This window comes from Salvelinus alpinus, chromosome 22 (genome assembly GCF_045679555.1).
Source record: "Salvelinus alpinus chromosome 22, SLU_Salpinus.1, whole genome shotgun sequence".
Lineage (NCBI taxonomy): Eukaryota > Metazoa > Chordata > Actinopteri > Salmoniformes > Salmonidae > Salvelinus > Salvelinus alpinus.
In genome coordinates this window covers 3,626,117-3,644,158 of record NC_092107.1, presented here as the reverse complement: position 1 = coordinate 3,644,158, position 18,042 = coordinate 3,626,117, and the positions used below count along the sequence as shown (strand labels likewise).

The following is an 18,042-nucleotide window of genomic DNA, read 5'->3' as shown; positions in this document are numbered from 1 at the left end:
ATCATGAAAAAGGAAACTATGACATATATTTTATATCACTATCATGCACACGCACCCTCACACATAAGGATGGCTCTGTTGCGGAAAGACTGATACGTGTTTGATCGTGTCTTGATGCTGTATTGTTTGTCCTTCATGTTCTAATACTTTAATGTTACCCCTTCCTTGTGTTTTTTGTAATAAAAAATAAAAAATTAATAAAATAAAAAGTTAAGTTACCCAGTAAACTACCTTTTGAGTAAAAGTCTAAAAGTACATGGTTTTAAATATACTTAACTATCAAAAGTAAATGGAATTGCTCAAATGTACTTAAGTATCAAAAGTAAAAGTATAAATCATTTCAAATTCCTTAAATTAAGCAAACCAGAAGGCACAACTAAAACATTTTTTTTATTGAGAGATGGCCAGGGGCACACTACAACACTCAGACATCATTTACAAACAAAGCATTTGTTCTTAGTGAGTCAGCCAGATCAGAGGCAGTAGGGATGACCAGGGATGTTCTCTTGATAAGTGTGTGAATTGGACCATTTTCCTGTCAAAATGTAACGAGTACTTTTGGGTGTCATGGAAAATGTATGGAGTAAAAAGTACATTATTTTCTTTAGGAATGTAGAGAAGTAAAATTTGCCAAAAATCTAAATAGTAAAGTACAGATACACAAAAAAACTACTTAAATAGTACGTTATAGTACTTGTACATAAGTACTTTACACCACTGCGCACTGGATGAATGTGTGCCCATAGGAAGACGGTCAGTTTCTTTGGCGAAATAAGAACACTGATATCTAAAGCAGTAAGGGTTAGATTATTTGATATTCAGAGTTGTTATAAAATCATTTAATTAGACTAATATATGTTGAGTAGAATGCAGGGACTGGGCACATTTACGCATGACAATTCCAAAGGGAAACTGTTGCAATACATTTTGAGCAAATCCAAATCCTAAAATACCTAATGTAATACAATTGTTCATTAATCATGCAACTTCATATATGAGATTGTTATTGTTGAACCATTCCTCTTGATGACAGATGATGTGAAGGGGTGAAAGCTGATCTCTCAGGTGTGAGCAGCACGCATTGTTGAGAAAGAACATTGCGGAGAATCACACAGAACCGCAGGACCGAGCTAAGCTTTCCCGTAGGGCAGGTTTGAGTGGTTTCAAACAAGAAACTGCGCTACATTTAATACATTTAAAGCAAGACCCATTGATAGAGATTATATAGTTGCCTAGGCAACTTTTTAAACGTCATCGAGGGCATCATACGCGCGCAAAATGCAAAATTATTTCAAATCCATTTACTCAGTCTGTGTTATAATCAATATGATTTTGATACCATTATCTTTTGGTGAGATGTATACGTCATTATTGAACGTCAAACAAGCCATCATTGCTGAAAGACAACTTATTGATCATTTAGAAACTTATATTGAACACGAATCGGAGAGACTTGAAGACATCAAAAGGTGAGTAACAGACAGGGAACGTTGTCATGATGCACGTGTGCTTGATAGCTTATCACTCATTTATGTTGTAGGCTTAATTATTAAGGTTTAGAGTGTGTGGTTTTAGAAAGAGAGAGAACAAATATTGCTAAATAATTGTGTCTAAAAATTAGTAAGCTATATGTTTGGGCTATGTGTTCTTTATTGTATGTTGTTCCATATAATTTCATGATAGGCTACGATTATCTTCATACTTAGGCCTTTGTATTCCTTCAGAACATATGCCATTGATGAATCACCTCCATCCTTTAGGTAACTTTAGAAGGAACTTAATAACATTATAATGACTAATTACTAATGTTAAGTTCCTTCTAAAACCTATCAAAACTCAAGATGCATTCTATACTGATTTAGGGGCAGTTTGATTTCAATGTAAAACCTCATGCATATATCATTGCATGGTTGTCTCCCCCCTGTCCATCTACCATGGTATCACCATAGGGTGATATTCTCTCTAAACCTTTAGCACTTATAGACTCTTTCTGCAGGTTTTATGCAAAGGTGTCAGAATTGCACAGTGAGGTGTACAATGGACCATCAGCTGCTATGGCAAACCCCTTGGTGGCGTTCACTCTTATCAAGCGCTTGTAGTCCGAGTGGATTAATCTGATCTACAGTGATGAAGCACAAGAGAACACCCAAGGTTGTTTCCCTTTACGACTCTCTTTAAAAACAAATCTGGTCCTTACAACTGACATAACCTGGGACATAAGTTTGACAAAGGTCCATCCCCACTTTTTGTGTTCTGTCGTCACCCCACCCCCACTCGCTCCCCCCGTGTTGTGTTTCAGCCTTTAGGTCCGGTTACGAGGAGGTGGAGGAGGAGGGAAGCTTGCCAAAACTGGAGGACCTTCAGGGGGCGGCCAATGGGTTGATGAGACTGCAGGATGTGTATGCCCTTCAAGTGGGGGGACTTGTGAGAGGTCACTTCCAGAGGATCACTAACGGCAACCCCATTGACATCTACAGTCCCACAATATCTGTTCTTCTTTCTGGGGATGACTGCTTCCTGGTTGGGAAGGTAAGCCACCAATAACTCACCCATTTAATCATTGGCTGCACTTGATTCTCCACCCTTCTCCTCTTGCACACTGTCTCGTATAGATCTAACAATGATGAAAGCTCCCTCCAGCCAATGGTTACACAAATCCCACACGTAAGCTGAACAGGCATAAGCACTTCTTCATTCCCATGTCCATCATACCTGAACGTCAATAGTACGCCACTGACTAAGGGAATGTACAATATGTATTACTTACAGTATGTGGCTTTATGAGAAGTGTGTATGATAAGGGTAATGTGCAATGTATGTGTTGTGTTGAGTGTGTAATGTACATTGTCTTTTGGGTCCTGGTCAAAAGTAGTGCACAATAAAGGGAATAGGGTGACATTTGGAGACATTTGGAAGACGGACGAAGTCTTCCTCCTGATGAGTCACTCCTCAATGTATCCTACTGTTTATGTACAGTGGCACTGTGTGGGAGAGACACAGTATGAAAAATACATCATATCTGTTTAGGGAAGTCTAAGAATGTGGAGTAAGGGCCTTTGCCTTCACTTGTGCTAACACCAGGATTATCTGACTGTGACCATGTGTAAACAGATGCTCCGTTTGGCATGTTGCATGCAGTAATAGTTCGTCAACTGCACTTTTGTGGTGGCTAAAACCTAGTTGCTAAAACCAGCAGGGTTATCTAAGGGTTAGCTATATTTGCCACGTTTCCAGGGCCCGTACAAAGCCTCAGCCACCATCAACAATCATAGTACTACATTTACTTTACGTCGCTCTCTCTTCTCTACAGCTCTAGATGTGAGAGAATGATATTTACAATGCTGAAAAGGTGTTTACTCTTTCCTTCCAACATATATTTTGAGTATGGTGTATGACTGTTCAGGAAAAGAATGTGTCTCAATTTGTCATTATAAAAGCTTTCTGTTGTTTTCTAATGCTAACATCCTGTTGTTGTATCGTAGGTTGCCTATGAGCTGGAGGACTACTACCACTCAGTGCCGTGGCTGGAGGAGTCAGTGCGTCTTTTCCGAAGGGCAGGGGGGGAATGGAGCCCAGAGAATGAGGGAACTCTGGAAGATGCTCTGGATCACCTGGCCTTCTCTCACTTCAAGGTGTGTCTATGTTGCACATAGAAATACAAGTTATTTTGATTTTGAATGTGATTCTTTATAAAATAGACCTACTGGTTGAAAATAGTATTTGTGGACAGATGTGATTCTTTCAGCATTTTGTTGACCAAATGTTACTTTTTTGTTTTGCTTCAGACAGGAAACATCTCCTATGCACTGAGTCTCTCTCAGGAGTTGTTGAACCATGGTAAGCCTGTCTAGTTAAAGCATCCCACTATAGAGTGGCCTGGGGTGGTCCAGCGGTCTAAACTGCTGCCTCTGGATCGCACATAGTATGTTCCGTTGCGAGCATGGGTTTTACTCCGACCCACTTCCTTTCTCTTTATCCTGTCCAATAAAAATAACATTCTGAAAAAGGAGTGGGACTGCCCCAATCCATAAAAAAACATCCCACTACATATATCATTGTCACCATCTGCTTTGTATATCAGCCTATTTCCCCATACGGTAGCTGAACCCTGAAGTACTATATACTTACTGTGCATAATGCAGACGTGGACCTGGACCTTACAATTCAGGCCTCCTTTTAATAATACTACGTACATTGACCAGGAACATCTGTACTGCTCGCTTGTTTCTATTTTACCAACTGGACGTTGTGATTTGTTTCTCCAAACTCATGGTATCATATTGATGGTATTAACATGATTCCCTTCCTGAAGATCCCATGAACAGGAGAGTTTTGAAGAATGTAGAGAAGTATGAGCGACTGCTTGTTGACAATCCACCATCACTGAGCGCTGACACTGGGTTGAAGAGGCCCAACACCACCTATCTACGGACAAGGAACACCTACGAGAGACTGTGTCGGACACAGGGCACTCCGGTATACTCATCTATGATATTGTAATCTCCTCCACCCAGCCGGCTATATGCGGTAGCAATTGAGCGATACATTTGCTTTTAGAAATGCTCCAAACAGCAACTGAAATCATACTGTCCTTTTACATGTACGACACCACATGAGCCACCATATGTGGAAAACTAAGACTTGGCTACATTCTGGAGCTCATAGAGAACGAAAATATTTTTTAAGTTCTGAGGATGAAAAGAAAATACTGCTGCTTTCTTCCCATGTTTCGGATCCAGTAATGACTTCAGATGCCCTTCTCTCCTCACAGCCAATGCGTTATGAAAACCCCCGGCTGTTCTGTGACTATTTCAACAATGACAGTCCTGGGCTACTACTGCAGCCAATCAGACGGGAGTTGCTGAGCCTGCAGCCGTATGTGGTCCTCTACCACAGCTTCATCACTGACTCAGAGGCAGAGCGCATCAGGGACCTCGCCCAGACAGGGGTGAGTGTCTATCTACTGTCATGGTGTCGCCCCTTTTACTCAGAAAAGGCCTATCAGGGCAGTATGTATCAAGCATCTCGGATAAGAAGTGTTGATCTAGGATCCAGTCCTCCCTGTCCAGTCTTATTCATTATGATCTTAAAGGCTAAATGGATCCTAACTCAGCCATCCAACTCTGTGACGCTTGATGCATATGGCCCCAGATTCCATTGTCATAACATTGATTCTGATTACCACATTCACTTTCCAAGTCCATTCAAAATGATGAGTGTCTTTTAAATAACATAATTGATAGAAGAGACCGTCCTGTGTCATGATTAGTTTTTGCGCATATGAAGCATTATTAAATGCATTACCATGTCAACGGCCTATTGTAACGATAGTCTATATCGTCCTCCTCATCGGACGAGGAGAGGCGAGAAGGATCGGACCAATATGCAGAGTGGTTAGTTTCCATAGTGATTTAATATACACGAAAACAAATATGCGATACAAAATAACCAAAATGAAACTACCATTACCGTCCCGTGTGGCGAAACACTAACAAGGAACAAACACCCACAAAACACACGTGAAACCCCGGCTGCCTAAGTATGATTCTCAATCAGGGACAACGATTGACAGCTGCCTCTGATTGAGAATCATACCAGGCCGAACACACAAAACCCCAACATAGAAAACAACACATAGACAACCCACCCAACTCACGCCCTGACCATACTAAATAAATACAAAACAAGAGAAAACAGGTCAGGAACGTGACACCTATTTTATGACTCCAGTAAAGATTGTGTAGAAGAGTGACTCTACACACAGAACACTGTTCGTTTTGGCTCTGCTGGGATAACGGTTATTTTAGGAAATTTCCAACCTGCTTTTTTCCCCTGGGGTCTGGCTGCTTAGACTACCACTGATGTCCTAGTTTATCACCCAAGTAATAGTTACAGCTTAGATTACATTGGCAGGCTATGATAGGATTTTCATCATATAGTAATCTTTCTATTCTTGCATGTTTGTGATCTCAAATACTTCATCTATCAAGGGCTTTAGAAAGGCTCAGTCTCTGTTCTGTGACCTGGTTGCAATATTTACAAATATTAACAAATAAGTGATCATGCCTGAGAAGCCGGTGTTTGTTGGATATATTGGCACCGGTGTTAGGCCCGAGAACAAGCCGGCAAACAGTGCCAATATATCCAACAAACACCGGCTTTGAGGACATAATCACTTTTATTCAACTGGTTACCAGCATATTCAAATAATGATTGACATATTTTCATTAAAAAACGTTATTTTGATGAATTTATTCGTACGATTTCATCCTTCCACAAGATATAGTCCCGACACAAATCTAGGGTTGCTAGAGACGCAACCCTTTCGTTCGTTCTTTTTGTTCTGTATCTATGGACGCGACCCAGTCGTTCGTTCTAAGTGTTCAATTGCCATACAGAATAACAACAGTAGCTGCATTTGTTTAAGCTGTTTTCTAGTGACGTTTATTTGGATACATCCATAACAATGAGCTAATGAGCCACGATTTTGCCTGGCATAGAAAATGTGCTCTCTCGTTAGGACACTGTTGTTTAGAAGAGCTAGCCAACAACATAGCTAACACAATCACTTCAAACTGAAGCTGGAAAGACTGCAAACTAGTTGCACTTCGTTTCGTTTGACCTTTTTCAATTGATACTTCTTTGTATTCATCTATAAAAACGATGCCAGCTGATTCATGATTTAGACTGGCTGAGAAACGCTGCCTGCCTCTCTCTCTCTCTCGTCTCGACTCCCGACCCCTACACGTTCATTACATTACTGTTGGACAGTTGGAGATCGAATTTGAATATTGAAACAATGACAGTGAGGTTTATACAAATCTCCGCTGTTGAAAACTAAATATTAGTCTAGAAGAAATGTGAGATAATGTCTAGATTCTTTTTGTAGTGGAGATCAAGTTTATAACTTCCCTGCCTGGGCTGATGAGACAGTGGATTGCGCAGTCAGATGGAACAGAGTAAATGGGCATTTAAACGTCATAGATTTAGCCGGTGGCAATTTGTGGAATAGACACCAGCTGGAATGCGCTTTTAACTAATCAGTATTCAGGATTAGACCCACCCGTTGTATAAAATCTGATAATGCATGCCAAAAAGAGCTGAAATTTGTCCATCAAGCTGGTTTGAAAGAATAACTTCTGTCACGCCCTGACCTTAATTATCTCTGTTTTCTTTATTATTTTGGTTAGGTCAGTGTGTGACGAGGGTGGGTATGCTAGTTTTGTATTGTCTAGTTTTTTTTGTATGTCTAGGGGTTTTGGTAGTCTAGGTATATGTATGTCTATGGTTGCCTGAATTGGTTCCCAATCATAGGCAGCTGTTTATCGTTGTCTCTGATTGGGGATCATATTTAGGTTGCCATTTTCCCTTTTGGTTTTGTGGATTCTTGATCTATGTTTAGTTGCCTGTCTGCACTATCCATATTAGCTTCATGGTTCGTTTTGTTATTTTGTTCGTTTGTTCAGTGTTCGTTCTTTTAATAAAGAAGAATGTACGCTTACCACGTTGCGCCTTGGTCTCCTCCTTAGGACGGCAGTGACAACTTCTGAGTCTGCGTTGTACTGATGGGCTAATTTTAATGACTGGAATGGAATTAATGGAACGGTATCAAACACAAACATATGGAAACAACGTTTGACTTCGCTCCGTTTATTCAATTTCAGCCATTACAATGAGACTGTCCTCCTACAACTCCTCCCACTAGCGTCCATTGGCTGACTCAGTTTTTCTGGCGACATTCTGTAACCCAAATTATCTCCTAGATTTTGGGATGTTTTGGCATTGTTCAACAGGTTTTCCACCCCTTCTTCAAATTAAAATCCCTCCACTCATTATGTCAACATTTCATGGCGCTCTGGTGGGTTGATTAAAACCAGGCCTGGCCTGTCTCAAATGGCACCCTATTCCCTATATAGTGCACTACAAAAGTAGCACACTATATAGGGAATAGGGTGCCATTTGGGACTTGCAGCTGGAGTATTAGTCATTTGGAGCCTGGAGCACATGCAGTACTCCTTGCCCTGAGCACATAGACACATACATCATTGCCTGAGCATTGGTATTCAGGTGTTCATGCTTCGCTCCAAGGGTTTACTATTAGCTGTCTAGTTCAAAGTATTTAGAGAGGGTGTAGATAGAAATGGCAGTCAAAGTTACTGCTGTATAAAATGATTGAGTATTGAACGTTTTCTTTCTTTTTGTGCCATAAGTTAAGGAGATCTGTGGTGGCATCTGGAGAGGAACAGGCTACTGCAGAGTATCGCATCAGCAAGAGGTATTACTATCAGAAACATGTCACTATTAAATGTATAGTTTACAGTTCCTTTTCATAACACTGAAAGCAGTAATAAAAGCACCAGCAGAACAATGCACCCTCACAGCAACCAGTGAATATACTGTATAACACTATGAAATGCTTGGGCTAATTTTATGGTGCACATGTGATTTTCAGGCTTATTAGTTATAACATGTAATGTATGATAGTTAACTGTGGGATAAACTTTAACCTTTGAATGGAAAGTAGCTGAACACCTCTGGAACCTACAGTATCAGTGGAAGGTGAAGTGTACATTATTGTTTTACATCAGGTAGCACGACGAGTCAATCTGCATTGATCGGTTGAGGACTGCACATCAAGTAGGAATGACGCCACCTGTCAGAAGACAGAGTGTACATAACATCAGGTCGAGCTCAAACCAAGACAGTAACATTATCTGTATTATGAGAGTTTGTGTTTTGTTTTTCAGTGCATGGCTAAAGAACACAGCCCACCCTATCATTGGGAGGCTGGACCAGAGAATCACCTTGCTCACAAGTCTCAATGTGCAGCCTCCGTATGCAGAGTACCTCCAAGTGGTGAACTATGGGATTGGAGGACACTATGAACCTCATTTTGACCATGCAACGGTGAGTGGGTTTCTCTATCTTTAGAACAGTACATCTTGAATAAACCCTACATTTACTAAATTAATTAACACTTCATGCAATAGTGAACCCTCATTTTGTGTGTTAGTGTTGAGTGATGGGCTGTGTCCCAAACGTCACCCTATTTCCTAGTACAGGGGTTCCTAAACTTTTACACTCTTCACCCTTCCAGCATATTATTTTAATTTAACTAGTCAGTTAAGAACCAAATTCTTATTTACAATGACAGCCTAGGAACAATGGGTTAACTGCCTTGTTCAGGGGCAGAACGACAGACTTTTACCTTGTCAGCTTGGGGATTCGATCTAGCAACCTTTCGGTTACCCAACGCTCTATTCACTAGGCTACCTGTCACCCCCCCTGCATTGGGGAACGTCCCGCGCCCCCCCTGTGCGCGCCACGTCTATTTATATGGGCACAAGCCCTGTTCATTCCACAAACTGCTCACACCCCTCTTGCTGGCGGAGAGAACATTTTGCAGGTTTAAAGCTTATTTTCTGTAATTATACACATTTTGTCATGGCTGTAGAGAACATTTTGCCGTTTTAAAGGAAATTTTCTGGCAATTCTATAGATTTTGCCATGTCTAATGTGTATTCGTGTGATATTTGAGTGACTCGAACATTAATCCAAAATCTATGGACTAAAAAACCTAGCTACAAAACGTCAGCTGACATGGGCTAGTTGATCTGAAAATTTTTGACAAGATATAAATAGCTCTCTAAGGTCTGCAATAACTGACATGACAACTTATTTTGGGGAGGGGGACCCTCGCTCCACTGTTTGGGAACCACTGCCCTAGTACACTACTTTTGACCAGGGCTCATAGTTCTCTGGTCGAAAGTAGTGCTCTGTACAGGGAAATAGGGTGCCATTTGAGACGTAGCCATGGTAAGGACATGATATATTTATGTGTACTATTTTCTACATGTAACCAGTCAGCATCAAGCCCCCTTTTTAGGCTCAACACTGGGAATCGAGTGGCAACCTTCATGATATACGTACGTGTTTTATCTTGTTATCCTGTTATGTGCATGCTTGTCTCATTTGTGGATATACAGTAAAGGCATCTTTGGAGATACTGTACGCTATATCGCTTCAATCAGAATTAGAATTCAGTATTTTCTTATTGAAATTGCAATGAGATGTCAAACTTCAAGTTAAGGTGGTATGAAAAAGAATGTCTGCTTGTGAGATTTGGACAAACTCCACACTCCTTATTCCGGCATGGATGGCTTTTCTTTTACGTGCGCACAGTGGCTAGACTAGACACAACTCAGTGAGAATGTTGTCATCCTCCACAGCTCAGTTCTGTGGACGCAGGTGGGTCCACAGCCTTCATCCACGCTAACTTTAGCGTTCCTGTTGTGGAGGTAAATCCACTGCTCACATCAGCTGCTGGCTAAACTTGTTCTGTGTCCCAAATGGCACCCTATTCCCTACAGAGTGCACTATTTGTTACCAGTCTGTTTGTCAAAAGTAGTGCACTCTATAGGTAATAGGATTCTATTTTGGACATGGGCTTTACCTTCTTGTTTACCCATCAAAATTGCTTCAAGCCAGAACACATACCCTCCTAAACCTTCACCCTGTGCATGTGTTAATATGGCATCAAGAATAATAAGAGATTCTTTCCTCAGAAAGGTCACATCATTTCTTAAGATGTTTGGAGTAGGACTGTTCTTATGACAGTAGGCCTGATGAGTAAAGAGGAGCCATAGGTAGTGTCCCAAGTGGCACCCAATTCTCTTTATAGTGTACTACTTTTGACCAGGGCCCTGGTGTGGTGTTTGGTTTAATAAATGAGCTGCTGTTGAAAAGACACAGGACCTCACTAGGTTTTAACCTATCAATCTGGATTTTATTGAGGTTTCACTTCCTATCCTCAAGTGTTCCTATCCTCAAAATATCTCTCTCACTGGGCACCTTTTCCCTCGTATCAATGTCAAATATGTTGTACTTGGAGCACAGCTATGCACGTGGGATTTTAACATACATATATATACAACATTTAATTTTCATTGAGGTACAATGGCTTAGGATTGTCAAGTAGAGGAGGAGACCATACAAATTCCAGGCACGATAGTGGCCCACAAGATCCAGACACGATTTGAAATGTTTTGTTCCAATGTTTTTAGTGACACATTTCCAATGTCTCTTGTGTTCCAGAATGCTGCCCTCTTCTGGTGGAACCTCCATCGGAACGGTCAAGGAGATGGGGACACTCTGCATGCTGGCTGCCCTGTCCTTGTTGGGGACAAATGGGGTAAGAGGCTTTAATGAGACAACCGGGAACTCCACATAGTTCCTATAGAAAAACACACAGGTACAGTGAGCAGTGTCAGATGTGGAAAGCTAAGGACCCTACGTCTATTCCAGTAGCCCCTGCCTGTCATACTGAAGTCACAGCAGGAGCCTGGGGCCACATCTGCACTGCATTATACAGATAGAGTTGGGGACAATATAGAGAAGAGGTCAGGCACTGAGCACAGCTCTGGGATGCTAAACATGTGGGCCTCCATTCCACATTTAACTCTATCCTGGATCCCACAGTCAGTGACAAGGCTAAAGGAAACGCAGAGGGGAATCAGTCATTATGTGAGTGGCTGCATCTGAGAGACACTTAAACGAGAAAGTATATACTTTTTATTTTTTATTTTACTGTGTGTTCATGTATTTGAACTAAGATTATAACAAGGCCCCATTTCCCATTATTGACTGCCTCGCCTGGTTCACTAACTACTTCTCAGATAGAGTTCAGTGTGTCAAATCGGAGGGCCTGTTGTCCGGACCTCTGGCAGTCTCTATGGGGGTGCCACAGCGTTCAATTCTCAGGCCGACTCTCTTCTCTGTATACATCAATGGTGTCGCTCTTGCTGCGGGTGATTCTTTGATCCACCTCTACGCAGACGACACCATTCTGTATACATCTGGCCCTTCTTTGGACACTGTGTTAACAAACCTCCAAACGAGCTTCAACGCCATACAACACTCTTTCCGTGGCCTCCAACTGCTCTTAAATGCTAGTAAAACGAAATGCATGCTCTTCAACCGTTCGCTGCCCGCACCCGCCCGCCCGACTAGCATCACTACTCTGGACGGTTCTGACTTAGAATATGTGGACAACTATAAATACCTAGGTGTCTGGCTAGACTGTAAACTCTCCTTCCAGACTTACATTAAGCATCTCCAATCCAAAGTTAAATCTAGAATCGGCTTCCTATTTCGCGACAAAGCCTCCTTCACTCATGCTGCCAAACATATCCTCGTAAAACTGACTATCCTACCGATCCTTGACTTCGGCAATGTCATTTACAAAATAGCCTCCAACATTCTACTCAGCAAATTGGATGCAGTCCATCACAGTGGCATCCGTTTCGTCACCAAAGCCCCATATACTACCCACCACTGCGACCTGTATGCTCACGTTGGCTGGCCCTCACTACATATTCGTCGCCAAACCCACTGGCTCCAGGTCGTCTATAAGTCTTTGCTAGGTAAAGCTCCGCCTTATCTCAGCTCACTGGTCACCATAGCAACACCCACCCGTAGCACGCGCTCCAGCAGGTATATTTCACTGGTCATCCCCAAAGCCAACACCTACTTTGGCTGCCTTTCCTTCCAGTTCTCTGCTGCCAATGACTGGCACGAATTGCAAAAATCACTGAAGTTGGAGACTTGTATCTCCCTCACTAACTTTAAGCGTCAGCTTACCGATCGCTGCAGCTGTACACAGCCCATCAGTAAATAGCCCATCCAACCAACTACCTACCTCATCCCCGTAATTGTTTTTGTTTTTCTGCTCTTTTGCACACCAGTATTTCTACTTGCACATCCTCATCTGCACATATATCACTCCAGTGTAAATTGCTAAATTCTATTGGCCTATTTATTGCCTTACCTCCTTACTTCATTTGTTCACACTGTATACAGATTTTTTTATATTGTGTTAATGACCGTACGTTTGTTTATGTGTAACTCTGTGTTGTTTTTGTCGCACTGCTTTGCTTTATCTTGGCCAGGTCATAGTTGTAAATGAGAACTTGTTCTCAACTGGCCTACCTGGTTAAATAAAGGTGAAATAAAAAAATTAAAAATTAAAGTAAAAAAATTGATGGCTCTATACAAGGGATCTATATAAAAATGTGTGTCTACACTTTTTGGGGATTTTAATGTCAGTGAATATTTAACAACTCTTTTTTACATTTACATTTACATTTACATTTAAGTCATTTAGCAGACGCTCTTATCCAGAGCGACTTACAAATTGGTGCATTCACCTTATGATATCCAGTGGAACAACCACTTTACAATAGTGCATCTAACTCTTTTAAGGGGGGGGGGTTAGAAGGATTACTTTATCCTATCCTAGGTATTCCTTAAAGAGGTGGGGTTTCAGGTGTCTCCGGAAGGTGGTGATTGACTCCGCTGACCTGGCGTCGTGAGGGAGTTTGTTCCACCATTGGGGTGCCAGAGCAGCGAACAGTTTTGACTGGGCTGAGCGGGAACTGTACTTCCTCAGAGGTAGGGAGGCGAGCAGGCCAGAGGTGGATGAACGCAGTGCCCTTGTTTGGGTGTAGGGCCTGATCAGAGCCTGAAGGTACGGAGGTGCCGTTCCCCTCACAGCTCCGTAGGCAAGCACCATGGTCTTGTAGCGGATGCGAGCTTCAACTGGAAGCCAGTGGAGAGAGCGGAGGAGCGGGGTGACGTGAGAGAACGTGGGAAAGTTGAACACCAGACGGGCTGCGGCGTTCTGGATGAGTTGTAGGGGTTTAATGGCACAGGCAGGGAGCCCAGCCAACAGCGAGTTGCAGTAATCCAGACGGGAGATGACAAGTGCCTGGATTAGGACCTGCGCCGCTTCCTGCGTGAGGCAGGGTCGTACTCTGCGAATGTTGTAGAGCATGAACCTACAGGAACGGGTCACCGCCTTGATGTTAGTTGAGAACGACAGGGTGTTGTCCAGGATCACGCCAAGGTTCTTAGCACTCTGGGAGGAGGACACAATGGAGTTGTCAACCGTGATGGCGAGATCATGGAACGGGCAGTCCTTCCCCGGGAGGAAGAGCAGCTCCGTCTTGCCGAGGTTCAGCTTGAGGTGGTGATCCGTCATCCACACTGATATGTCTGCCAGACATGCAGAGATGCGATTCACCACCTGGTTATCAGAGGGGGGAAAGGAGAAGATTAATTGTGTGTCGTCTGCATAGCAATGATAGGAGAGACCATGTGAGGATATGACAGAGCCAAGTGACTTGGTGTATAGCGAGAATAGGAGAGGGCCTAGAACAGAGCCCTGGGGGACACCAGTGGTGAGAGCACGTGGTGCGGAGACAGATTCTCGCCACGCCACCTGGTAGGAGCGACCTGTCAGGTAGGACGCAATCCAAGCGTGGGCCGCGCCGGAGATGCCCAGCTCGGAGAGGGTGGAGAGGAGGATCTGATGGTTCACAGTATCAAAGGCAGCCGATAGGTCTAGAAGGATGAGAGCAGAGGAGAGAGAGTTAGCTTTAGCAGTGCGGAGCGCCTCCGTGACACAGAGAAGAGCAGTCTCAGTTGAATGACTAGTCTTGAAACCTGACTGATTTGGATCAAGAAGGTCATTCTGAGAGAGATAGCAGGAGAGCTGGCCAAGGACGGCACGTTCAAGAGTTTTGGAGAGAAAAGAAAGAAGGGATACTGGTCTGTAGTTGTTGACATCGGAGGGATCGAGTGTAGGTTTTTTCAGAAGGGGTGCAACTCTCGCTCTCTTGAAGACGGAAGGGACGTAGCCAGCGGTCAAGGATGAGTTGATGAGCGAGGTGAGGTAAGGGAGAAGGTCTCCGGAAATGGTCTGGAGAAGAGAGGAGGGGATAGGGTCAAGCGGGCAGGTTGTTGGGCGGCCGGCCGTCACAAGACGCGAGATTTCATCTGGAGAGAGAGGGGAGAAAGAGGTCAAAGCACAGGGTAGGGCAGTGTGAGCAGAACCAGCGGTGTCGTTTGACTTAGCAAACGAGGATCGGATGTCGTCGACCTTCTTTTCAAAATGGTTGACGAAGTCATCAGCAGAGAGGGAGGAGGGGGGAGGAGGGGGAGGAGGATTCAGGAGGGAGGAGAAGGTGGCAAAGAGCTTCCTAGGGTTAGAGGCAGATGCTTGGAATTTAGAGTGGTAGAAATTGGCTTTAGCAGCAGAGACAGAAGAGGAGAATGTAGAGAGGAGGGAGTGAAAGGATGCCAGGTCCGCAGGGAGGCGAGTTTTCCTCCATTTCCGCTCGGCTGCCCGGAGCCCTGTTCTGTGAGCTCGCAATGAGTCGTCGAGCCACGGAGCAGGAGGGGAGGACCGAGCCGGCCTGGAGGATAGGGGACATAGAGAGTCAAAGGATGCAGAAAGGGAGGAGAGGAGGGTTGAGGAGGCAGAATCAGGAGATAGGTTGGAGAAGGTTTGAGCAGAGGGAAGAGATGATAGGATGGAAGAGGAGAGAGTAGCGGGGGAGAGAGAGCGAAGGTTGGGACGGCGCGATACCATCCGAGTAGGGGCAGTGTGGGAAGTGTTGGATGAGAGCGAGAGGGAAAAGGATACAAGGTAGTGGTCGGAGACTTGGAGGGGAGTTGCAATGAGATTAGTGGAAGAACAGCATCTTTATATTTATATTTTACACACCTATATATTATATTTTATGTTTATTTGACTACTCTGTGACATACACTACTAACACATACTCTCTGTTGTCCATGCCCTGTTCCAGTGGCTAACAAATGGATCCATGAGCACGGCCAGGAGTTCCAGAGACGCTGCAGCCCAAATCCTGAGGAGTGAGAAGAGAGAAAGCAGCTGCTGGGACCGCTTGGAGTACAAGAACCAGCCTCCACAATGGAGCCGTGCGCGCCACGCAGGCAGAGAGGGAGGGAACGAGAGAGGGGGCAAGAGAGAGCATGCGAGAGCGCTTGAGGCTGGGGGAGGGGAAGGCAGCCAAAGAGCAGCCTGCATCTGTGATTGGAGCTTCAGGCACAAGGGAACGAGGAGCACAGACACTGCTGGAGGGGGATGGAATGGCAGGGGGCTGACTTGGTTTTGGGAAGGAGGAGGTGGTGGTGGGGGAGGAGGGCATTTGGCAATCAGCCCCAAAGGCAGAGTGGCCTCTTGCTCCTACTCCCCAGTCAGTCCCTGCTGGAGCAGAGAGAGCGAGAGAGGCCTCTACACTCACACACTGGGCTGGTTTCAGTTAACGCTGCTAGGCTGTTTGTCAGTTTGTTTGAAAATAAATGTAAAAATAAGTATAATGCAGCCTTTTGAAAACTGATGCACTGAATCTGTCAGGATACGCTTCACACGGACTGATCTCATTAGCACAGCGCTGATCTTTACCATTAGAATTGAGTTAGAATTATATTTCTCTAACCATCTCACACCTTAAGAATGTAGTTAAGAGCAGCGCTGTGATTGAGGAAAAAGGTTATTGTGACTTTTTCCCATTCATGCTGTCAGTTCAGGAAACCAAAGGAGATGAGGTAGTAGTCTCTCCCACTGAGCGGCTTGCTGACATTTGGTGTGCTCTCTATTGCTCATCTCCTTGTAGCTAATGGGGTGCATATGAGTCAAACCTGTTGTGTCTTCTAGCTCCCATTCAGAGGCATAATTAATTAGTCATGGTCTGTAAAACAGATGATTGGATGAATGCATCTGCTTTAGTACTCTGACCTCACTACAAATCCTGGGTATCTAGCTGCATACCAGCCAGCCAAAATATGTGTTTGTATGTAGGTCAAAACACCTCTGAAAAGAGTGCATACCAGCTTTCACACCTAGTCTATGAGCGAGTGAGGAGTGAAATGTACTGTAGGCTCCCTCTCTTTGGGCTGGGTGCTGCCTTTTGAGTGACAGGGACTGTTGAAGGGAGAGGGGTTCAACAAGGATAATATCTCTGCCTGCTGGGATGTAAGGAAGTATTCCCTCCGGTACACAACCCCGTACCACCCCTACCCTTTACACACACACACCACACACAGATACAAACACAGAGGTCGTATACTACAGGAATGCTACATTCTCCCAGCTGCATTCCTTAACAGTAGACCTTGACTGTTCCCCCTGGAGTGGATTGACAGGAGGCCCATGTTTGATAAAATGCATGGAGGATGAAGGTTATGCCTTTGGCGTTTCTCCAACCAAGAACATTTTTTTCTATGGAATTCTCAAACTTTATGATTTCAAAATAAATAACTTCAACAAAAATATGTCTGCCTCATTACTAAGCAGTTAAAACAAAACATACAAAAAATAATATTTACTATGCGTACATTCCGCGGACTATTTATAGTTGACCTGTCTAAAATGTGAGCACAGGACACGTACAGTTGAAGTCGGACGTTTACATACACCTTAGCCAAATACATTTAAACTCAGTTTTTTTCACATTTCCTGACATTTAATCCTAGTAAAAATTCCCTGTCTTAGGTCAGTTAGGATCATCACTTTATTTTAAGAATGTGAAATGTCAGAATAATAGCAGAGAGAATTATTTATTTCAGCTTTTATTTCTTTCATCACATTCCCAGTGGGTCAGAAGTTTACATACACTCAATTAATATTTGATAGCATTGCCTATAAATTGTTTAACTTGGGTCAGACGTTTCAGGTAGCCTTCCACAATAAGTTGGGTGAATTTTGGCCCATTCCTCCTGACAGAGCTGGTGTAACTGAGTCAGGTTTGTAGGCCTTCTTGTTAGCACACACTTTTTCAGTTCTGCCCACAAATGTTCTATAGGATTGAGGTCAGGGCTTTGTGATGGGCACTCCAATACCTTGACTTTGTTGTCCTTAAGCCATTTTGCCACAACTTTGGAAGTATACTTGGGGTCATTGTCCATTTGGAAGACCCATTTGCTACCAAGCGTTAACTTCCTGACTGATGTCTTGAGCGGTTTCTTCAATATATCCACATAATTTTCCTACCTCATGATGCCATCTCTTTTGTGAAATGCACTAGTCCCTCCTGCAGCATAGCACCCCCACAACATGATGCTGCCACCCCCGTGCTTCACGGTTGGGATGGTGTTCTTCGGCTTGCAAGCATCCCCGTTTTTCCTCCAAACATAACGATGGTCATTGTGGCCAAACAGTTCTATTTTTGTTTCATC

At 43.6% G+C, this 18,042-nt stretch overlaps 1 protein-coding gene across 1 annotated transcript; it reads left to right on the top strand.

The window, feature by feature from the left end:
- Nucleotides 1-1,110: 1,110 nt before the first annotated feature.
- p4ha3 (prolyl 4-hydroxylase, alpha polypeptide III) lies at nt 1,111-17,137 on the top strand. Its single transcript, XM_071358649.1, is given in 13 exon segments — nt 1,111-1,469; nt 1,997-2,151; nt 2,300-2,529; nt 3,483-3,632; nt 3,786-3,837; nt 4,313-4,476; nt 4,772-4,948; nt 8,211-8,275; nt 8,748-8,907; nt 9,864-9,926; nt 10,230-10,298; nt 11,095-11,191; nt 15,651-17,137. Coding segments are annotated over 13 exon segments (1,644 nt in total). The 5' UTR covers nt 1,111-1,278; the 3' UTR covers nt 15,722-17,137.
- The last annotated feature ends 905 nt before the right edge of the window (nt 17,138-18,042 follow it).